This window comes from Labrus bergylta, chromosome 13 (genome assembly GCF_963930695.1).
Source record: "Labrus bergylta chromosome 13, fLabBer1.1, whole genome shotgun sequence".
Classification (NCBI taxonomy): Eukaryota; Metazoa; Chordata; class Actinopteri; order Labriformes; family Labridae; genus Labrus; species Labrus bergylta.
This window is the reverse complement of record NC_089207.1, coordinates 21,972,691-21,992,816: the sequence shown is the minus strand read 5'-3', so window position 1 is coordinate 21,992,816 and position 20,126 is coordinate 21,972,691. Positions and strand designations below refer to the sequence as shown.

The 20,126-nt window shown below is 44.9% G+C and overlaps 1 protein-coding gene across 4 annotated transcripts in view; it reads left to right on the top strand.

The window, feature by feature from the left end:
- The window catches only part of LOC109985143 (titin), a 168,706-nt gene that overhangs the window by 66,245 nt on the left and 82,335 nt on the right, over positions 1–20,126 (top strand). For all 4 annotated transcript variants that reach the window (XM_065962529.1, XM_065962527.1, XM_065962526.1 and 1 more), the window contains 33 exons: positions 406–441; positions 593–2,605; positions 3,096–3,146; positions 4,032–4,430; positions 4,629–4,907; positions 5,395–5,664; positions 5,750–5,889; positions 6,683–6,809; positions 7,007–7,273; positions 7,387–7,653; positions 8,355–8,618; positions 9,132–9,271; positions 9,477–9,603; positions 10,259–10,525; positions 10,641–10,907; positions 11,079–11,345; positions 11,974–12,113; positions 12,389–12,515; positions 12,844–12,986; positions 13,796–13,919; positions 14,052–14,318; positions 14,415–14,512; positions 14,615–14,783; positions 15,021–15,290; positions 16,306–16,572; positions 16,651–16,929; positions 17,393–17,801; positions 17,891–18,015; positions 18,099–18,365; positions 18,678–18,947; positions 19,041–19,340; positions 19,435–19,737; positions 19,821–20,008. In XM_065962529.1, the coding sequence (XP_065818601.1) occupies positions 406–441; positions 593–2,605; positions 3,096–3,146; positions 4,032–4,430; positions 4,629–4,907; positions 5,395–5,664; positions 5,750–5,889; positions 6,683–6,809; positions 7,007–7,273; positions 7,387–7,653; positions 8,355–8,618; positions 9,132–9,271; positions 9,477–9,603; positions 10,259–10,525; positions 10,641–10,907; positions 11,079–11,345; positions 11,974–12,113; positions 12,389–12,515; positions 12,844–12,986; positions 13,796–13,919; positions 14,052–14,318; positions 14,415–14,512; positions 14,615–14,783; positions 15,021–15,290; positions 16,306–16,572; positions 16,651–16,929; positions 17,393–17,801; positions 17,891–18,015; positions 18,099–18,365; positions 18,678–18,947; positions 19,041–19,340; positions 19,435–19,737; positions 19,821–20,008 (8,927 nt within the window). The remainder of the gene's footprint in view (positions 1–405; positions 442–592; positions 2,606–3,095; positions 3,147–4,031; positions 4,431–4,628; positions 4,908–5,394; positions 5,665–5,749; positions 5,890–6,682; positions 6,810–7,006; positions 7,274–7,386; positions 7,654–8,354; positions 8,619–9,131; positions 9,272–9,476; positions 9,604–10,258; positions 10,526–10,640; positions 10,908–11,078; positions 11,346–11,973; positions 12,114–12,388; positions 12,516–12,843; positions 12,987–13,795; positions 13,920–14,051; positions 14,319–14,414; positions 14,513–14,614; positions 14,784–15,020; positions 15,291–16,305; positions 16,573–16,650; positions 16,930–17,392; positions 17,802–17,890; positions 18,016–18,098; positions 18,366–18,677; positions 18,948–19,040; positions 19,341–19,434; positions 19,738–19,820; positions 20,009–20,126) is intronic.

Genomic DNA, 20,126 nt, shown 5'->3' with positions numbered 1-20,126 from the left:
TGTTCATCGATCTGTTTATCTAGTACGTTGATGAGTTCTTATGTCTTGAAATCAATCTGAGCTTTCTTTTATGAAATGTGTTCACTGTCCAATCCTGTCTTCATGTCCTGGTCTGGTGTTTGTCGAAACCTAAATAAAAGTTCAGTCCTCAACCCAACCCGATCCACATCTATATATTAACAGTATCTTTCAAAAGAGGCCAAACATCTCCGGATGCGTCTGGATTTAACTTACCTGGAGTCAACCTAATCGTTGAAATTCTGCACAAAAGCATGCCACACCTTCTTGACTCAAGGCTTTGTCTGTCTGAAAAAAACACATCTTCTTTGACCCTGAATTATTCCTTCTTCTATAAGACTGTTTGTATCATGTGTACTTAGATTTATCTCATTCAAATTCTTTCAGACAAGGGACCAGTTTCAGCGCCTGGGCCGACTAAAGGTATACAAATATTGGCTTCTTTACTTCGTACGGGCAGTTATACATTCTCTCATAAATGACAGTTTTCTGTTGTTTTTCATGTTCATGTTCCAGTGCTTTGTGTGTCTTTATGTTCATGGTATAAAACATGTATTTACTGCCTAAACCACAGTGCCAGCTCTTAAGCAAAAGGGTAAGATTCCGGTTCAAGAGACCAAAACACCTGAATCACCGAAGAAGAGTAAGCTCACCAGAATACCCAAAGAGAAGGAACCAGAACCAGAGGTCATTACGCTGAAGAAGGTTCCAGTGAAATCTCCAGAGCCTGAGAAGCAAGTCATAACTCATAAAGCAGAAGTGACCAGGCATCAAGACCAGGAATTGATAGTTCATGCGCTTCACGACAGAGAAGATCGAGAGATCTTTACACTCGGAAGAACTGAACGAGTCTTCACCGCAGAGGAAGAGACGGTTCAGTTTGACTATTTTGAGGAGGCTGAAAGAGATGAAGTTGTGTCGAAAGCAGAGAAAGAAGGATGGACAAGAACTCCAAAACCACAGAAGGAGGAAGAACCCGAGGTGCCTAAGGTCGAGAAGAAGAAAATAACCAAACTGCCAAAGACAGATGAGAAGAAAGAGTCAGTCAAACTGAAACCGTCTGAAAAATCAGGAAAACCAGAAGAAGAACCACAAGGAATCAAACTAAAAAAGGTGCCGACCAAACTCAAAGAGCCTGAGAAGGAAGTCATTACTCACAAGGTTGAAGTGGTGAGGCATTTCGATACCGAACTGACTGTTCAGAAGCTCCGGGACAGAGAAGATCGAGAGGTCCTCACACTCGGGAGAACTGAACGAGTCTTCACTGCAGCTGAAGAGACGTCTGAAATGAAGCATCTGGAGGAACCTGAACAACTGGAGCCAGAAGAAGAAAAATCTAGATGGATACGAATCCCTAAATTCCCAAAAGATGAAGAGGAGCTAGATTTAACTAAAAAGAAAATAAAGAAGTTGCCAAAGAAAGATGAGGACCAAGAAGAAGTGACACTGAAACCATTTGAAAAACCTCAGAAACAAGAAGCAGCTGAAGCTCCAAAAGCTAAGAACAAAGGTGAAGCAAAGACAGATACTGAATGCACTCCATTCAAGAGAGCTGAGACACCACAAAGAGATCAACCCTCTGCTGCTGTTAGACACAAGAAAGATGAAGACACTCCCACGAGGAGTCCAAAAGGAACTCCTGAAGTCAGTGAAGACCAGAAGGAGACCCCGCAGGTGAAAAAGGCTGATAAAGTCCACGATGAGGAACCAGCAGCCACCGACAAGCTCCGGGGAAAACCTAAAACCATTACCAAACAAGTCAAAGAGAAAGAGCAGGTTGTGTTGAAGCCTTTCACACACGACACCAAACCTGAAGAAAAGCAGGAAACAGAATCTGAAGAAGGGGAGAAGAAGCCTGCAGACACCAATGTCCCCAGCCAAACTCCACAAGATGACATTCCTAAAGATGTGAAAGAACAGCAGCTCAGGAAAGTTGATAAGACCGCAACTCCTACAATAGAGGACGAGAAACCTCAGGAGAGAGAGAAACCGGCTGTTTCACAAAAGAAGGCAAGTCCACCAAAACAGAAACAAGCAGAGAAAGAGATCCCATCAAAACCAACAGACATCTTAAAGAAAGGTATCCAACTGAAAAAGACTCCTTCTCCCAGAGTCGGTAGAGACAAAGTGGAAGAAGAAAAGCCTCTAAAGCCTATCGAACAACTGAAAAAGGTCGAGCTTAAAAAGACACCTTCGCCAAAACCCAAAGAAAAAGAACCGGAGCAGGTCCCCATAGAGCCGAAGCCAAGTGCTGAAAAAGTCAAACGGATTCCTAAAACAGTTTCCCCAAAAGACTCAGTCGAAGCTGTGACGCTCAAAAAGGTCCCAAAGAAGCCGACCCCAGAGGAGGCATCAGAACCAGACAGGCCTGGTAAAGGACGGGTCCCATTGGTGAAGGAGGTCTCTCCTGGAGCCGTGCAGATGAAGAAGGTTCCCACCCAGCCTGAAGAGGAGGTGTTTGAAGAGGAAGAGGAGGCGAAGGAAGAAGAGGAAGCCTGGGGATGGGAGCTGGTTCCCTCAGATGACTGGGAAGTTGAAGGGGTGGATGGGGCTCGGGAGACTCCGGTGGTCCCGGGTGGAAAACGAGGTGAGATGCAGTCCAACAAAACCCATCTTCATCGAATCATTCTGGAGCGCCATCATCCATCTCCAATGACTCGTCTAATCTTCATCGCATTCATCATGTGATCCATCAGATCAGCTAGAGATCATGAAATCAAACATCTGTCCATCCATCTGTCCGTCCTGCTGTTGTCATGTCATCCATCATTTTATCATCTGTCCTCAAACATGTCATAAGTCGATCATTAAGTATTCAATGTTCATCTTCATGTCGTTCACCATCACTTTGGATTTTCAGCTTGTTCTTCCATCCATTATCGTCCCTGTGATCATCTTTACTTATTATTTATCAATTTGTCAAAGGTTTCCCTCCATCTTTTTCCATCTCATCATCCATGTGACGCCCCTTTCTTGTTGTTGTGGAGTTTAATTTAGCGTGTTTGCTTTTATCTTTTGAATAGTAACCTCCACACTGAGCTTTATCAGAGAAAATAATCCTATTATTTCTTATCCAGATGGAAAACCATCAGAGGAGGCACCAAAAGGCAGAGGCCGAGGATTTGGGGGTATGAATAAGTGAAATTAAAACCCTGTGTACTAACGGTTTGCTCTTTGTGAAAAATAATCTCTTCACTGTTGTTTGGTAGTCTTGTTCTTTTCACTAAACCAAACAACTGCTCTGTATTTAGTCTTAAATCTTGAGTTTAATGTCACACAACATGAGGGTGGATATCTGAACTCTCACTTTTCGGTACAAAGCGAATATGTGTTGCAAGTGTGTGTGTTGTGTTTAATTCTGTCAACAAAAGATTTGTAATCTTGTTGACTTTATTTTTCAGGAAAAGTTTCTAGTTTGAGTCCATTTTACTCAGAAAAGTTATTTGGATCCACAACAGCTTTCTATAGAAACAAAGTTTGTTGTTTCGGTCCAGAAATTAGGAAACTAGTATCAAACGATTTGATGGATTCTCAGCCTTTTCTTAAAACCACACTGACAACATCCCGTCAACAGGACGTCACATTCTTTGACTATTAAGGCCCAAACAAGACAAAGCAGGGTTGTTCTGCAGTCCCACGTTTGAACAGCCACATGATGTGTAAAAACAGCTGGGTCATCTTTGTGTTCAGCCAATAAGCTTCAGAGTAGCTGGAGGTTGCCTTGTCTTGCTGTCTGTGCGTGTTGTTTGTTTGGTTCTTTCTCTTTGTTTTCTTGTGTTTGGGCTTCACCAGAGTATCTTGTCTGAAGCTCACATAGAGCGACGCTGCATGTCTAAACAGAATCTTTCATTCTTTACATGCTAACACTTTAAACTGCTGGTTTTAACAACTGAATGACGGATAAGTTACGGTAGGCACAAAGTCTTCAAACATCCCATTGTCCAGAGTCTGATTGGTTCCCCCATAATTACATGTGAAACTAACTTGATGAGTTTTTGTATGTGATGTTTTAGCGAGACAGACCCCGTCTCCTGGTGATGGTGGGCGGGGCCGAGGCCTGAAGCCTGGTGGAAAAGGTCCGTCACCACCAGAGGAACCCTTCGGAGGGTTCAAGCTCAAAGCAGTCCCTCTGAAGTTCATCAAGAAGATTCAGGACATCGTGCTGCAGGAGGCCGAGTCTATTGGCTCGTCTGCTGTCTTCGAGTGTGAGGTCTCGCCCTCCACTGCCATTGCCTCCTGGATGAAAGATGGCAGCAATCTCCGCGAGGGTCCCAAGCACAAGTTTTCTGCTGACGGCAAAGATCGCAAGTTGGCCATTATTGACGTTCAGCTGTCAGACATGGGTGAATACACCTGTGTGGCCAAGAACGCCGGCAAGGAAATAACGTGCACCGCCAAGCTCATCGTTGAAGGTAAACTAACGAGGTTAATCTATCCACAAACATTTTCGCAGCACTGAAAGTATTTGACAAGTATGACTTGTTTTATTGACTGAGAATCCAGCTCTTTATGGAAGTCAAAAGGTACTCTCAGGTATGGTATTGTATAAGTAAACCGGAGCGGTCATTGTTCTGAACACTGATGTTTATTGGCTTGATATCTTTTCACAGAGCTGCCCGTTAAATGGCTGAAAGAACTGGAACCAGAGACGACGTGTATGAAGAGTCAGCCCATGTATCTGACCTGTGAGTTGAACAAAGAGAGGGACGTGATCTGGAAGCGTAACGGCGCTGTCCTTAAGAAAAAGGCTGGAAAAGTGGCCATTAATATCATTGGTATGCAGCACGCCGTGACCATCCAGAATGCCACTGATGAGGACGCCGGCGCCTACACGTGTGAGGTTGAAGGACAGGAGGACGTCAAGACGACCACCCAGGTTAAAGTAATCGGTAAGCATTCATTAGCATGTTGTAGAAGTGAACAGTTCACAAGATTTGTGATACCACGACAACATCGAAGATGAGATGAGAAAACAACATTCTATGTGTCATTAAACACGTTTTGTACCCTGGTGTTGTCATGACTTTAATCATTGAAATCATTCTAGTAGAAATCAAATGGTATCGTTACCTGTTTGATACCATGGCAACAAAAATTGAAGTTCCTGACGACTAATATTGGGTCATTCTTGTTTGGAACGATCAACAATTAGCAGCCAACCTCTTGCACGCTGTCTGAATTGCACAAATACATTGGCAGTGTTCTGGTTCTCAAAAACATAGACAGTGTGCAGAAGTTTGCTTCAATTGTTAATGAACTCATTCTTTCATATTTTTTTAGAGCTTCAGTGCTTTTTTGACACTATAGATCTTTCAAATATGTGAAACAATCTTTTCATGGCTCCTAAACTAAAAACCCTGACCACTCTGTGCTCAGAAATCATCAAAGACTGGCTGGTGAAGCCTCTGAGAGACCAGCACGTCAAACCCAAGGCCAAGGCCGAGTTCAAATGTGAGCTGTTCAAGGACACTCCCAATTGGAAGTGGTTCAAAGGCGAGAACGAGCTCACGCCTTCTGACAAAGTGGAGATCAACAAAGATGGAAAGGACATGACGCTCACTATCAAAAACTGCCAGCCAGATGACGTCTCAGACTACACCATCGAGGTGGAGGATCGCAGATACACAGCCAAGCTCACTCTTGGAGGTTTGTGTTAAAAGTCCAAAAACAGAAAAGCGACTGAGGAACCTTTCCATAAAGTGCTGAGTTTCATGTCTTTGTTTTATTTCAGAGCGCGAGGCTGAGATCCTGAAGCCTCTGTCCAGCGTGGAGGTGGTGGAGAAGGAGGAGGCCAAGTTTGACACTGAAATATCTGAGGATGATGTGGTTGGAGAATGGAAACTGAGAGGCAATGTGCTGATGAGATCTCCGGTAAGGATTTAAAACGGAGGAAGTCAGAGTATACTGATCTGACTCACTGAAAGCGGCTTTGCTATCAGACAAACATCTCACAGGTGGTACTTTGAAACCTGGGGCCTGTTCCTGTTAAAACATATTTATGTTTTTTTATGTAAACTCAAATGACAGTGACAGATGACAGAGGGACGGAAACATTGGGCCCCATTCACTGATATCTTCCTTAAGTTGTTCAGAAGATTTCTTAGAAGCCTCTCCGTCAGATTCACCAATTTGTTCTTAATTGACTGAATCGTTCGAAGTGTTCGTAAGTTAAAAGCGCGTGCATGTTGTTCCTAATTAGTATAGGTAACCACCCTCTAATGCCCATAAAAGGGCATGAGTGCAGGGCCATGCAGACACACATGCTGGTAGAAAAAGGGTTGGGGAGATGCCTATCAGAGCGCTCATGATGGCGCCAGCAGAGCAGCGGGCTGGTAACTGAGAAGAAACTTGATGAGTTGTTAAGTGGAAGTACGACTGCAGCTAACAAGCTGTTTGATTCAGCAGTGTGAGGAATGGTTACTCAGGAACACAAACAAAGACGCACAGGATGCAATAACCATCATTCATGTGTGAAGTACTGTCGGCGAATGAGGCCCAATGTCTCATTAAAACAAACTTCCGGCAGACAAAGCAAATGAACCCATTTTACATACGCCACAATGATGAAACTTTGACCGCTACTTCACTGAAAGAAAATAAAAATGTGTTGATTTCATGACTTTGTCAAACAGGTGTTGTAGATTAAACCGCTTGTGTTTTTCAGACCTGTGACATTAAATCTGAAGGAAAGAAGCGTTTCCTCACGCTAAAAAACGTGCAGCTGGATCAGGCTGGTGAAGTGTCGTATCAAGCTCTGAACGCCGTCACGAGCGCCATGCTCACTGTCAAAGGTACGCTACCCCCCCCCCCACACACACACACACACACACACACACACACACACACACACACACACACACTCTGCTTCCTGTTGTTTGTGGCTGCTTTCGTTGTGTCAGTCAGAAACTGAAGGACTGTCAGACGGTGAGAAGGTGTTGGCTGTGTTGCTGCTTTTGTAAATAATGGTTGAAATGTTCGCACCTCGCAGAGATCGAGATGAGCTTTGTTGACTCGCTGAAGGACGTTTCTGTGCCTGAAAAGAAACAGGCTAAGTTTGAATGCACCATCACCAAGGAGGTGTCAAAGGTCATGTGGTTCAGGGGGGCGGAGATCGTCACCCCGTGCCCTAAATATGAAATAATTGATGATGGACGGAAACACATGCTGATCATAAACAGCTGTGAGTTTGATGATGAGGCTCAGTACACCATCGAGGTGTTGGGTCAGAAATCCAGCGCTCAGCTGGCCGTTGAAGGTAAGTGTCGGTGACAAACGCAGCCTCCATGTTTCCTCTTTGTTGTCTCTCCATGTTTGTGTCAGCTGGTGTCAAACCCTCCTGTCTGTCTGCACTGACCCGATGTATTGCAGGCATGAGGCTGAAATATGTGCAGCAGCTTCAGGACCAAACGGTGAAAGAAGGTGTAACAGCTCGCTTTGAGCTTGAGCTGTCGCACGACAGCGTGCCTGTGGTTTGGTACCGAAATGAAGTGAAACTCCACGTGAGCCGCACGGTGCTCATACACGTGGAAGGAAAGAGACATTTCCTCGAAATGAGGAGTCTGTCTCTAGATGATACCTGCCAGGTTAAGGCAGAGGCCAAAGGAATTTACTCCATGGCAAAACTGACGGTGATAGGTAAAAACACACCTCCTTTTTATTTCACCTGTCTGTTGTTTTCACTGTTTCAGCCAACAGGAAGAGCTTTACACACGATTGTTCTGATTTCATCCAGTGTGTGTCATCTGCACAAATGTCTCCCCTAATTATTATACAGGATATTTTAATAAGGACTCTTACAATATAGATTTAAAGTTCTGGTTTATTATAAATCAGTTTTACTTCATTTTCTCAAAAGCTCTGAGAAGTCTGAAGTCTCTCAGAATAACAAAGGTTTAAAGTAAGAAAAGAGAAATAGCTGCCTTTGTGCTGAGTAATAAATCAAATTCAGGTTAATTTCTACAATCTGACGATCTCCTGTTCAAGATGAAAACACTGACATCCCAAGATTAAAGGAAAACATTTAGTCAAACGAGATTACTGAAAACACAAAGGTAAGCTAAGGTCATTTTATTTGTACCACTTCCTGTCTGTAAAATGAAATGACAACAGACCTAAATATTAAAGAGAGCAACCTGTCAGTAAGAACAAAACAAAGAAACAACATAAAAATAAGAAGGACAAAAGACAAACATATAGATTTATTTAAGGGTTACATTTTCAATAGTTAATCGTGATGTCTTTGAGCAGCAGCTCAGTCTTTGAAACACTCGAGGTAAACAGTCAATCAATCGGAACCTTCCTAATTCTGACTTCGTGTCTGTCTCGTTGTGTCTCAGAGGGCGATGCCGTGTTCGTGGTAAAGCTACAGGACTACACGGCCACCGAGAAAGACGAGGTCAGTCTGGACTGTGAACTGAGCAAAGACGTCCCTGTCATCTGGTACAAAGAGGAGAAGGAGATCGTCTCCTCCAAGACGGTGGTGATGAAGTCTGAGGGCACGCGGAGGTCTCTGGTCCTCAAGAAGGTGGAGCAGAGCGATAAAGGAAAATACGTATGTGACTGTGGGACAGACAAGACAGCGGCCAACCTCAACATCGAAGGTAAACTTGATTAAAATAACCAGAGTTTTTCAACAGGATTAACACACTGATGGTAGAGGCTGCCGATTAAAGAGTCCCTCAGTAGTAACTAATCCATTCATTTACATTCATACACTGATGGTAGAGGCTGCTGTGTAAAGAGTCCATCAGTATTAACTCATCCATTCATAACTGGATCGAACCCCGACCTCCAGGTGAGAGACGACCAACTCTACCACTGAGCCACAGCCTGATCATTTGCTCATTTTCATATTCAAAGTTCTTCCCTTTATCTTTTCTGACTTCTTTTGATTGATGTGTAGCTTAATTTCTCTGCATTTCTTCCCAACAGTTAAACATTATTTTGAGCTGCTCGTTTTTATAAGAACGTCAAAGCACAGTTTAGTTTTCTTCTAAAACTATTTCTCAATTATTTCTCAAATTTGAAACTTCTGCATTTTTTAAAATCATCATTGCATATCACATTTTCATATTTTTATTCTCTCTAATATTCTTTTATTTTCTCCTCCTCAGCTCGTGACATCAAAGTGGTTCGTCCGATTTACGGCGTGGAGCTGTTCGATGGAGAGACGGCTCGCTTCGAGGTGGAGATCTCAGAGGACGACATTCACGGCCAGTGGAAACTGAACGGAGAAGTCCTTAGCCCGTCCTCTGTGAGAACACACACACACACACACACACACACACACACACACACGCATGCACACACAACACACACACACACACACACACACACACACACACACACACACACACACACACACACACACTTAAAGCTCTCCGCTGTCACTAACGCATGTGTGTGTGTGTGTGTGTGTGTGTGTGTGTGTGTGTGTGTTTGTGACGTTGTCCTGACAGGATGTGGACATCATTGAGGAAGGAGGCAAACACACTCTGATCCTGTACAACTGCAAAGTGCAGATGACCGGAGAAGTGGCATACGCCGCAGCCAACGCCAAATGCTCTGCCAACCTGAAGGTCAAAGGTAAAAACCACCAGCACTGTCATATGGCCTTCAGTTTCCTTTTGAAAAGGGCTTAAAACCAGTAAAACTAGTTAAAGTCTGTGATATATTTCTAATTCTGTCTCATCCACAAAAAGACGATCAATCAGCAAACGTGCTGAAATAATACGTCAGGTTAAAATGTCATCTTTATCACTAGCGAGGACCACGCCACAAAAATCTGCATTTGAACATTTAATGCAAACTCATATGTTCTAATGAGACAGACGTAGTTTATGAGAGGGGTGGAGGTGAGAGGAGGCCGTCGTCTTTAGGGCTGGTCTGGGAGACTTAGAGTGGGGGAGGGGGGTTCTGTCTCGGGTGTTTTCTACCTGAGCTGATTACGGCCCAGACTGTACCTGCAATAAGAGAGAGACATGGGAGAGGCGTACGCCAAGTTGAAAAGGACAGGATGAGGAAGGAGGGGAGATGGATGAAAGGGAGGGAAGGAGGCATGTCAGGTGATTAATGGCGAGGTTTAGGCGTGTTCCTGCTTTTGCTGTAGAGAATAAATCCAGATGTTGAGAGGAGAATTAAACTTTAACGTTTAGTTTTAGTAATAATAAAGAACAAATCAGAGGATATCCAAGATATCTGCAGCATCACTTTTAAAACCTTCCTTCTTGTTTCCCTGCAGAGCTTCCTCTGAACTTCCTCAGCCCGCTGAGCGACGTTCAGGTGTACGAGAAGGATGAGGCCAGGTTCGAGATCGAGGTGTCGAGAGCACCGAAGACTTTCCGCTGGCTGAAAGGTTCTCAGGAGCTGCAGGCGGACGAAAAGTACGAGATGATCCAGGAGGGAAACATGTACGTTCTGCTGATCAAGTCGGCCGCGTACGACGACGAGGCCAAGTACATGTTTGAGGCCGAGGACAAGAGGACGACCGGCAAACTCGTCATACAAGGTTATTTTACAAATATAGCAGCTAAACCTAAAAACTAAAACTAAACCTGACAAATACAGGCCTGTTGTGGTTTATTTTGTAGAGGTGTGACTGGGTTGTTTTTTTTCCGTGGCAGGTATCCGCCTGGAGTTTGCCAAGCCGATTAAAGACGTGACGGTGAAGGAGCGTGAAACCGCAGAGTTTAGCGTTGAACTCTCTCATGAAAAGATCACCGTGGTCTGGTACAAGAACGACGTCCGTCTGCACCCCAGCAAGGTAGTGCACATGTCGGACCAGGGAAAGATCCACACGCTGGCCTTCAAGGAGGTCACCATCGACGACACGTCCATGATCAAAGTGGAGGCCATGGACAAGACCATGACCGCTATGCTCACTGTGATTGGTCAGTGAAAATTTAAACCCTTTGCTGCTTAATGTGTCTGTTAAGTGACAAAACATTTGACCCTTTTGGTTCATCCTTCACAGTTTGTCAATAAGGTATAAAACCTGGTTAATTCCAGAGAAGTCCGAAAACACATTTCCTGGTTTTTAACACCTTCTCCTGTCTCTGCAGAGGGCGACCTCTACTTCACCACCAAGCTTCAGAACTACACCGCCGTGGAGAAGGACGAGGTGAAGCTGGTCTGTGAACTCAGCAAAGCCGTCGCTGACGTCAAATGGTTCAAAGACGGGAAGGAGATTACTCCCTCCAAGAACATTGCCATCAGCACCGATGGCAAGAAGCGCATGCTGATGGTCAGGAAGGCAGAGAAGGCCAACATCGGAGAGTACACCTGTGACTGCGGCTCCGACAAAACCACAGCCAATCTCAACATTGAAGGTGAATCCTCCAGATATACAGCGCTAACGTTAAGATAATGTTCAGAGTGAGAGGGGCCTAGACTAATCAGCAGAGACGGCTGATATAAATGGTTTACCGGGTTTTTCTTATTAAATAAAGATGAGAAAATTATTCTTCAAAGAACTTACAACAGACTGTTTGTAGTTTTGGTGGAAACTAGATTAGCAACTGAACTTAAAATTACAAGAAAAACACACAATATCTATTAATGTGCTTGTTTTTTTTTTACAACCTGAGCACTTTAATTCACTTCTGTAGTTAAATGAGTGACAGGTGTCATGGCCACGCCCCCCCTCTTGATTTTCTGATCATTTGATCTAAATTAATTCATCACAAACATTAAGTTGGATTGTTTCTTAAGTTTCTTTTTACGTTTTTATGTTTAAATTGTTTTGTTGACTTTTTGTTTCTAATTTTCGGCTTCTAGTTATCACTCTTTTGTTTCTTATTACTTAACATTTAAAGCTCCATTACTGAAAAGACTCCAAATAAATAAAACATAAGGATGTTTGTAATGCAACACACACTTCAGCCTCCAGGGGGCACCAGCAGCTCATCAGTCATTCTCACTGATGTTTTTTTGTCCCCTCGTCTTCCTTGTCTTCAGAGCGCGACATCAAGGTTGTTCGCCCGCTGTACAGTGTGGAGGTGACGGAGATGGAGACAGCCAAGTTTGAGACAGAGATCTCAGAAGAGGACGTTCACGGAAACTGGAAACTGAAGGGAGAAGCTCTACATCAGTCTCCTGTGAGTCTGCGATCGACGTCACTTTCATCCCAACTCCAGGACGTTACTGACAAACAATAAGACGTGACTGAAAATCAAAAAAACTGCACAAGATTAACTAAATAAATTTATATCAGTCCTGAAATTACTCATTATGTAGCAACGTATTTCTTCCACCAAATCACGTCAAAAACATTCTGAGCGTGTTCGACACCTTGAGATGTACTCGTGAGGTATCTTGAACATATCTCCATGCTTGTTTCTCTGCTGAGATTAAAAAGTCTGTTTGCTGTCAGGATGTGGAGATTAAAGAGGAAGGAACCAAACACATGCTGATCCTCTATAACGTCCGTAAGGACATGGCCGGAGGTGTCGACTTCACAGCAGCCAACGCCAAATCCAACGCCCAGCTCCGAGTGAAAGGTGAGTTCCACTTCGTCCATTTATTCTTATATTTATCAGTAAAACCGGACAGGCTGCTTTCATTTGAAATAACAGGCAACAGTCCTGTTCTCTAGCCCACACGTGTCTGTGTCAGATCAGCAGGAGGTGTTGAGTGTCCGTCTGTTTTCAGCCAATCAGCTTCTGAGTTTATTTTAGATGTTTTATCTTAAGTGAGAGGCAGCCCTCTGATTGGATGACTCTCTGCTGCTCCACAAACTTTTCTGAAAAAGAATCTGAGGTCAGTCAGACAGATGCATGCTGGCCCGTGTAACCATGTCTTCTTCTTCTCCTGTTTCGCTCTCTGCAGCGCGCTCCATCGGGCTGCTGCTTCCTCTGAAGGATGTGACGGTGACCGCAGGAGAGACTGCCACCTTCGAGTGCGAGCTGTCCTATGAGGGCATCGCAGTGGAGTGGTTCCTGGGAGGACAGAAGATGGATGCCAGCGAGCGGGTGAGACACGTCCCGCTACATCGTCCCAGACACATTTTGATCTCTGGAGGAAACGGAAACATTAAAACATTAAAAATATAAAACGTCAATAAAAACGTTGATTTGATATCTGTCCGTAAAAGTCTCTGAATCAGTCTGAATATATTTAATAAAGAAAAAGATATTAATAAAAGCTGTTAATTTGTAGCTACACTGTAAAAACTGGTCCGTCGTGTTTTACGAACAAAGTGCCTTTTTTCTAATAACTTGGCGATGCAGAGCGAGAGCAAGTGTGTGATTTCTTCTTTTCAATGTGAAAGTTTTATGTCTTACATACAACGCCATGAGCGATGTGTGAACACGTCCTTTAAAACGCGAGGGTAAAATATTTCAACAAAACATTTCAGGAGAGATCTGTTTGAATCAAACTGAAGTTGTTTTTTACAGAGTTGGAGCCTTAGAGGCCGTAGTTAAAAATAATCAGAGATAGAAGCTGTTATCAGTAACACACACACACACACAAACACACACACACACACACACACACACACACACACACACACACACACACGCACAGACACACACAGACACACACACAAACACACACACAGACACACAAACACACACACACACACACAAACACACACACACAAACACACACAAACACACACACACAGACACACACAGTTAGCTGCTAACATTTCGGATTTCAGGTTTTTCGTTTCAGAAAGTTAAATGAAAGCGACGAAGACTGAACATTTTAATGTCTTTAAACAAAAAAACTATTCTAGAAACGAAATGTTTTTATTTAAATGTGTGTGTGCGTGCAGGTGAAGACTCGTGTCACAGGTGGTGTTCACGCTCTGACCATCAGAGACGTGAAGCTGTCCGAGGCTGGCGAGGTCAAACTCACCTCCAAAGACTTCCAGACTCTGGCCCAGCTCATCGTCAGAGGTGAGACACTCAAATGCACCCTGGACAGTGAACGCATCATGACAAATCCACACATTGTTACAGGAAGTGTGGGTGGTGACTACCTGAAAAATAAAGTGTATAACATCTGTGTGTGTGTGTTTGTGTGTTCAGAGCCACCCGTGGAGTTCACGAAGCCTCTGGAGGACCAAACGGTGGAGGAGGAGGCCAATGCCACGCTGGAGTGTGAAGTTTCCAGAGAGAACGCGGAGGTACAATGGTTCAGAGAGGGACAGGAGATCAGGAAGACCAAAAAGTACGACCTGCTCGCCAACGGGCGCAAGAGGACACTGATTATCCACGACTGCTCTCCAGACGACGCAAAGATGTACACGTGCGACGCCAAAGAGTTCAAGACTTCCTGTTTCCTGGAGGTCACACGTAAGTTGGAAGCTCTACTTCGATATCAAACAGTGAACCTTTTGTAAGTTTGATTTGGATCGCAGTGTCGTTACCATATCGTCTGTTGGTCCACAGCTCCTCACGTGGAGTTCGCGAAGCCTCTGCAGGACGTGGAGGTCAAAGAGAAAGAATCTGCCAAGTTTGAATGTGAAGTGTCGCGCGAGTCGGCCAAGGTGAGACCTGCTGACTGACAGGATCATCAAAGATCTGCTGATTTGGTTTTTCAGATTAATTAGTTCCTTTGAGGATTCTTACTCCGTGGTTTTCATGTGCAGGTTCGTTGGTTCAAAGATGGCAGCGAAATCAGGAAAGGAAAGAAGTACGAGATCATTGCTAAGGGTGTCCAGAGGATCCTCATCGTTCACAAGTCGGTGTTTGATGATGAAGCCGAGTATGAATGTGACGCCAGGACTTCAAAGAGTTCCGGCATGCTCACCGTCATCGGTGAGTTCAGCTTTTTGTTGTGTTTTCTTTAGCCTAGCATTTAAAATCTCATAGAAGTCTGTTGGGAAACTGAGGGACGTAGACGAGAAAGGCATCTCTTTGGAAAGGGCATGAAGGTTAAAGTTAGGAGAAAGATGAGGATGCCTGACAGTCCGCACTGAGGGCAGATTTCAACCAAAATAAATGATTTTCTCAAATTAACGCTGTTTGCTATGGCCACTGTGTTTCTTCTTACAGAGGAAGCAGCCAGGTTCACTAAGAACCTGTCCAACGTGGAGGGCACAGAGACGGACAGCGTGAAGATGATCTGCGAGGTGTCCAAGGCCAGCGCAGAGGTCACATGGTTCAAAGGAGAGGAGGAGCTGCCGGAAGGCGGCCGCTACGAGCAAGTCATGGATGGACGCAAGAGGATCCTGATCATCCAGGACCTGAGGATGCAGGACGCCGGAGAGTACAACTGCAGGCTGAGTCCCACCACCAAGACGTCGGCCATGTTGAAACTCAACGGTAAGAACATGCCATGACTCTGGAAACACTGAGCTGCAGGAAATGTCTTCTGCTCTTATGAATGCAGGGTTGAATTTCCTGTTGAAAGAGGAAGTTTGGCTGCTGTCGATGACAGTGCAGGATCATGTCAATGTGTGAACATGGCGTCATAAAGGGGGGTTGGGCCCTCGGAGTACCGAGGGATCCGATGGAGGATGGACCCCTAAAATAAATGAGTAGTTTGTGTTTCAATTTGTTTCACGGTGAAACTGTCCTGAGACAGGAACAAGATTCTCTGAAAAAAATAAATAATTAAGCTGCTGTTAAAGGATTCAAGTTTAAAAAGATAAAAAATGTTTTAATAATAAAAAGTTGATTTTGTTGTTTTTGTTCGTCTCAACTGCAGTGAGGATTTTAAAGGTGTCACACAAAGTCAGAGTTATTGAACGTCTATGTGATTGATTCTGGTTCAAATCTAACTATCCTCTCGCCTTTTGTTACCATGGCAACATAAATCAATGTCCTGGACACCCGATGTTGGGTCATTTATTGTTTTTAGTAAACAAAGCATGCAGACAAACTCCTGCAGACGGTCGACACTGCACAGAAACATTGGCAACATTTAGTTATACCGACATGTTGCCAATGTTTTTGTAAAATTGCCTGAATATGGAGGCAATGACTTTGTGCTACATCCCTGCAGGGGAGTAAAGTTTCCAAATAGCTGCTAGGAGGGAATCATAGAACGTCAGTATGACTTAAGGCTGCCAGTCTGGATTAGTGTACAGGGCCTGTGTCTACTAATGGAGCGGTGTGCATCGGTAGCGTTTCTATATAAAAGTGAAGATGAAGGTGAGAACACCCAGTTTCATCTGAGTTTCATCTCACACATTGAATATTTAAATCAGCAACTAGCTGTTGGTCCTATTCCCAGTCTTTGTGCAAAGCTTAGCCATCCAAACTTTGTGCTAATCTAAGCTAGCTGTGTCCCCTGTGTTCCTTCCTTGTGTTCCTTATTTCTTCTTCTTCTTTCCAGAGCTGGCTGCTGAGTTCATCGCTCGTCCTCAGAACCAGGAGGTGGTTGAGGGCGACAAGGCTGAGTTCGCCTGCTCTGTCTCTAAGGAGACCTATGAGGTGAAATGGTTCAGAGGTGACAAGGAAGTGGAGGCTGGAGACAAATATACTGTCATCAGCGAGGGGAAGAGAAGAGCTCTCATTGTGAAAAACTGCGAGCTGAAGGATGAGGGAGGCTACGTTGCCCACATTGGCACCGTTAAAGCCTCTGCTGATCTGTTTGTGATTGGTAAGACTCGTCTTTGTCTCTCCTAAACTTGCTTGATGATTTCAGAGCACATATGGAATCAAGTTTGTTTCATTTCAGAAAAACTGAGGATCATCACGCCAATAAGGGACACGGAGGTGAAGGAGGGAAGTGAGATGGTGTTCAACTGCGAGACGAACACAGAGGGAGCGAAAGCCAAGTGGCTGAAGAACGAGGAGACCATATTCGAGAGCAGCAAGTACATGATGGCTCAGAGGGACAACGTGTTCTCTCTGAGGATCAAAGACGCCAATAAGGCCGACGAGGCCAGCTACACCATCAGCCTGACCAATCAGAGAGGAGAGGCAGCCAAATGCACTGCCAGCGCGAGAGTGGCAGGTATACCACTGGATCTATCTCACCTTTACCTGTATAACTTGACTTCCTGTATCTCCCCTTCATCGGTATCTCTGATTGGGGCTTAAAGGAACAACAGCGTCATATTGGAAATATTTTAAGGTTTCCATGCCAACAGAAGCTGAAGGTTTTAGACTTCACCCAGCAGATGCTTCATCTTAGGCTTTTTTGTTGTTGTGATTTTTAGAAAATGTACATATTGCTCCAGCACAACAAAACAAACAAACAAACAAAAGCTTAGTGATTGAGGCGAACTTGTGCCGGCTTTAAAGAGATGAAAATACTCCTTCCTGCTGTAGGCAGGTGTTTTCATCTCTCTCTGCTCTGGAGCCTGTTGTCTCAATGATCTGTCCAGACAGACATACCGAGGACAGACTTACAAATACATGCATATAAATGTAGAAACTGAAGTGAAATTGAAACGTTTCCCTGTGTGGTCCCACAGAGGAGAAGCTGAAGTTCCTGGACCCCATCGAGGACGTTGAGACTCAGGAGAAGAAGACCATCGGCTTCGTCTGCAAGGTGAACCGTCCAGAAGTGACGGTGAGGTGGATGAAGGCCGGCCAGGAGCTGACGCTCAGCAAACGCATCGTCTACAGAGCTGATGGCCTCAAACACACGCTGACCATTAAGGACTGCGTGATGGACGATGAGGGAGAGTATACTGCTGTGGTAGGAGATGATAAGTGCTCTGCTGAGCTGATCATCAGCGAGGCGCCTACAGACTTCACAGCACAGCTCAAGGACCAGACCATCACTGAGTTTGAGGACGCAGAGTTCACCTGCAAGCTGAGTAAAGAGAAGGCTGCAGTGAAGTGGTACAGAGACGGACGAGAGATCAGAGAAGGACCCAGGTACCTCTGAATAACCTCATAACTCTGAGTTTAACTGAAGGGACCATAAGTCATTGTGCTGATTCTTATAATATCTTGTGTTTTTCTAGATATCACATGGAAAAAGAAGGCAAGACATGCCGACTGATCATCAAGGTCTGCAGACCTGATGATGAGTGTGAATATGCATGTGGTGTGGACGAGAGGAGGACCAGAGCCAGGCTCTTTGTTGAAGGTAAACTCTGAATTTCTCCTTGTGTCTTTGAATCTTTCTCTTTTTTCTTCTATCCATGCTCACATGTTGTTTCCTTGGTGCAGAGACCCCGGTGGAGATTGTCAGACCTCCTCAGGACGTGTTTGAACCTCCTGGTTCTGACATTGTGTTCGAGGTGGAGCTTAACAAGGACAGAGTGGAGGTGAAATGGATGAGGAACAATATGATCATTGTCCAGGGAGACAAATACCAGATGATCAGCGAGGACAAAGTCCACAGGCTGCAGGTCTGTGAGATCAGACCCAGAGATCAGGGAGAGTACAGGATCGTGGCCAAAGACAAAGATGCCAGAGCCAAGCTGGAGCTTGCAGGTCAGTCAGCAATGAGACACTCACACAAATCCTCTGTGTCAAAGAAAGACTAATGACAGCATGTGGCCCACTGAGTAACAAAAGCACATAAACAACCTGAACTGTACTCTCGATGTTGGGCAAGATGACAAAGATTTGTTGAAATGTGAACATAGAAGTAGAAAGTCTGTGGGAGACTGATCAGGTCCATAAAAAGTCTCAGACATTAAGAGTTCCTTTGCTGCTGCCCCCTCTACATACAGATGATAGTGTTCCTCCACAGGTGAATGAACAATCTTTAATTCAGTGTCTTATCGTCTTCTTCTCCTGCAGCTGTACCAAAGATCAAAACCACAGACCAGAACCTGGTCACAGATGCTGGTAAGCCCTTCGTCATGAGCGTTCCCTATGACGCCTACCCTCGCGCTGATGCCGAGTGGTTCTTTGAGGGCTCCAGTCTGCCTGTCCAGGACATCGACACCTCCATAGATAGGACTGAGTTCAGACTTAAGAGCCCCAGCAAGGAGAACCAGGGCCGCTACAGAGTGGTGATCAAGAACAAGCATGGGCAGGGAGAGGCCTTCATCAACCTGGACGTGATTGGTCAGTCTGGGGAATAGATCCAAGATGGTTGATTGGGTGACTGCAGGATGTTGTATCTGAAGAGTTTTAAAATGCTGTGTTGGTTTTATCCAGATGTTCCCGGACCCGTCAAGAACCTGAGAGTAGTGGACACTGCTGATGGTGAGGTCAGTCTGGCATGGGAGGAGCCTGAGAGCGATGGAGGAAGCAAGATCATGGCATATGTGGTCGAGAGACGTGATGTAAAGCGTAAGACTTGGACCCTGGCTACAGACCGTGCTGATACTCCGGAGTACTGTGTTAGCGGCCTCCAGAAGGACTCCATGTACCTCTTCAGAGTCTGCGCAAGAAACCGAGTCGGCAGTGGACCCATTGTGGCCACTGAGGATGCCGTCCAGGCCAAGAACAAGTTTGGTAAGACACACTCAGATTTCTCCTCTCACATGCCTGTGTTCTCCAAGCTCTGTGCACAACGAAAGGTCTGACCACTGTTTGTTTTCATCATCAGATGTTCCAGACGCTCCTGAGAACGTTGAAGTTAGCGTGGTGAACAGGTTTGGTGCCACTGTTAACTGGGAGCCTCCTAAGTTTGACGGTGGTTCTGAAATCACGGCCTACGTGATTGAGCTCCGTGACAGGACCTCTGTGAAGTGGGAGGCAGCCATGTTTTGCGGTGCCAATGACCGCTCGGCTACACTGAACGATGTGGTGGAGAACAAGGAGTACATCTTCAGAGTCCGAGCCGAGAACAAGGCTGGCATCGGCAGGCCCAGCGCTGCAACCAAACCTGTCAAGATCATGGATCCCATTGGTGAGGGAGCACAGAGACTCAACCGTCTTTATTCTCTGTGTGAAACATCTTTTTTCATCCAACATTTTGTTTTGTTTCTGCAGAGAGGCCAAGCCCACCTCTGAACCTGAACTTCAGCGACCAAATCAAGACTGCTGTCACGCTGACCTGGGAGACGCCAACCAGCAACGGCGGCAGCATGATCACCGGCTACATCATACAGAAGTGTGACGACGGCACTGACAAGTGGCTTCGCTGCAACGCCAGACTGTGTCCAGATCTCTCCTACCGGGTAAGAACATCAACCTCTTTCTGAGCACATCAGATTGACTTTTAGATGTTTTTAAATGTCCGTTATATCTACTCCTGGTAGATTTTCTGACTTTTATGGAGTTTTTTTTTTGTTTAGT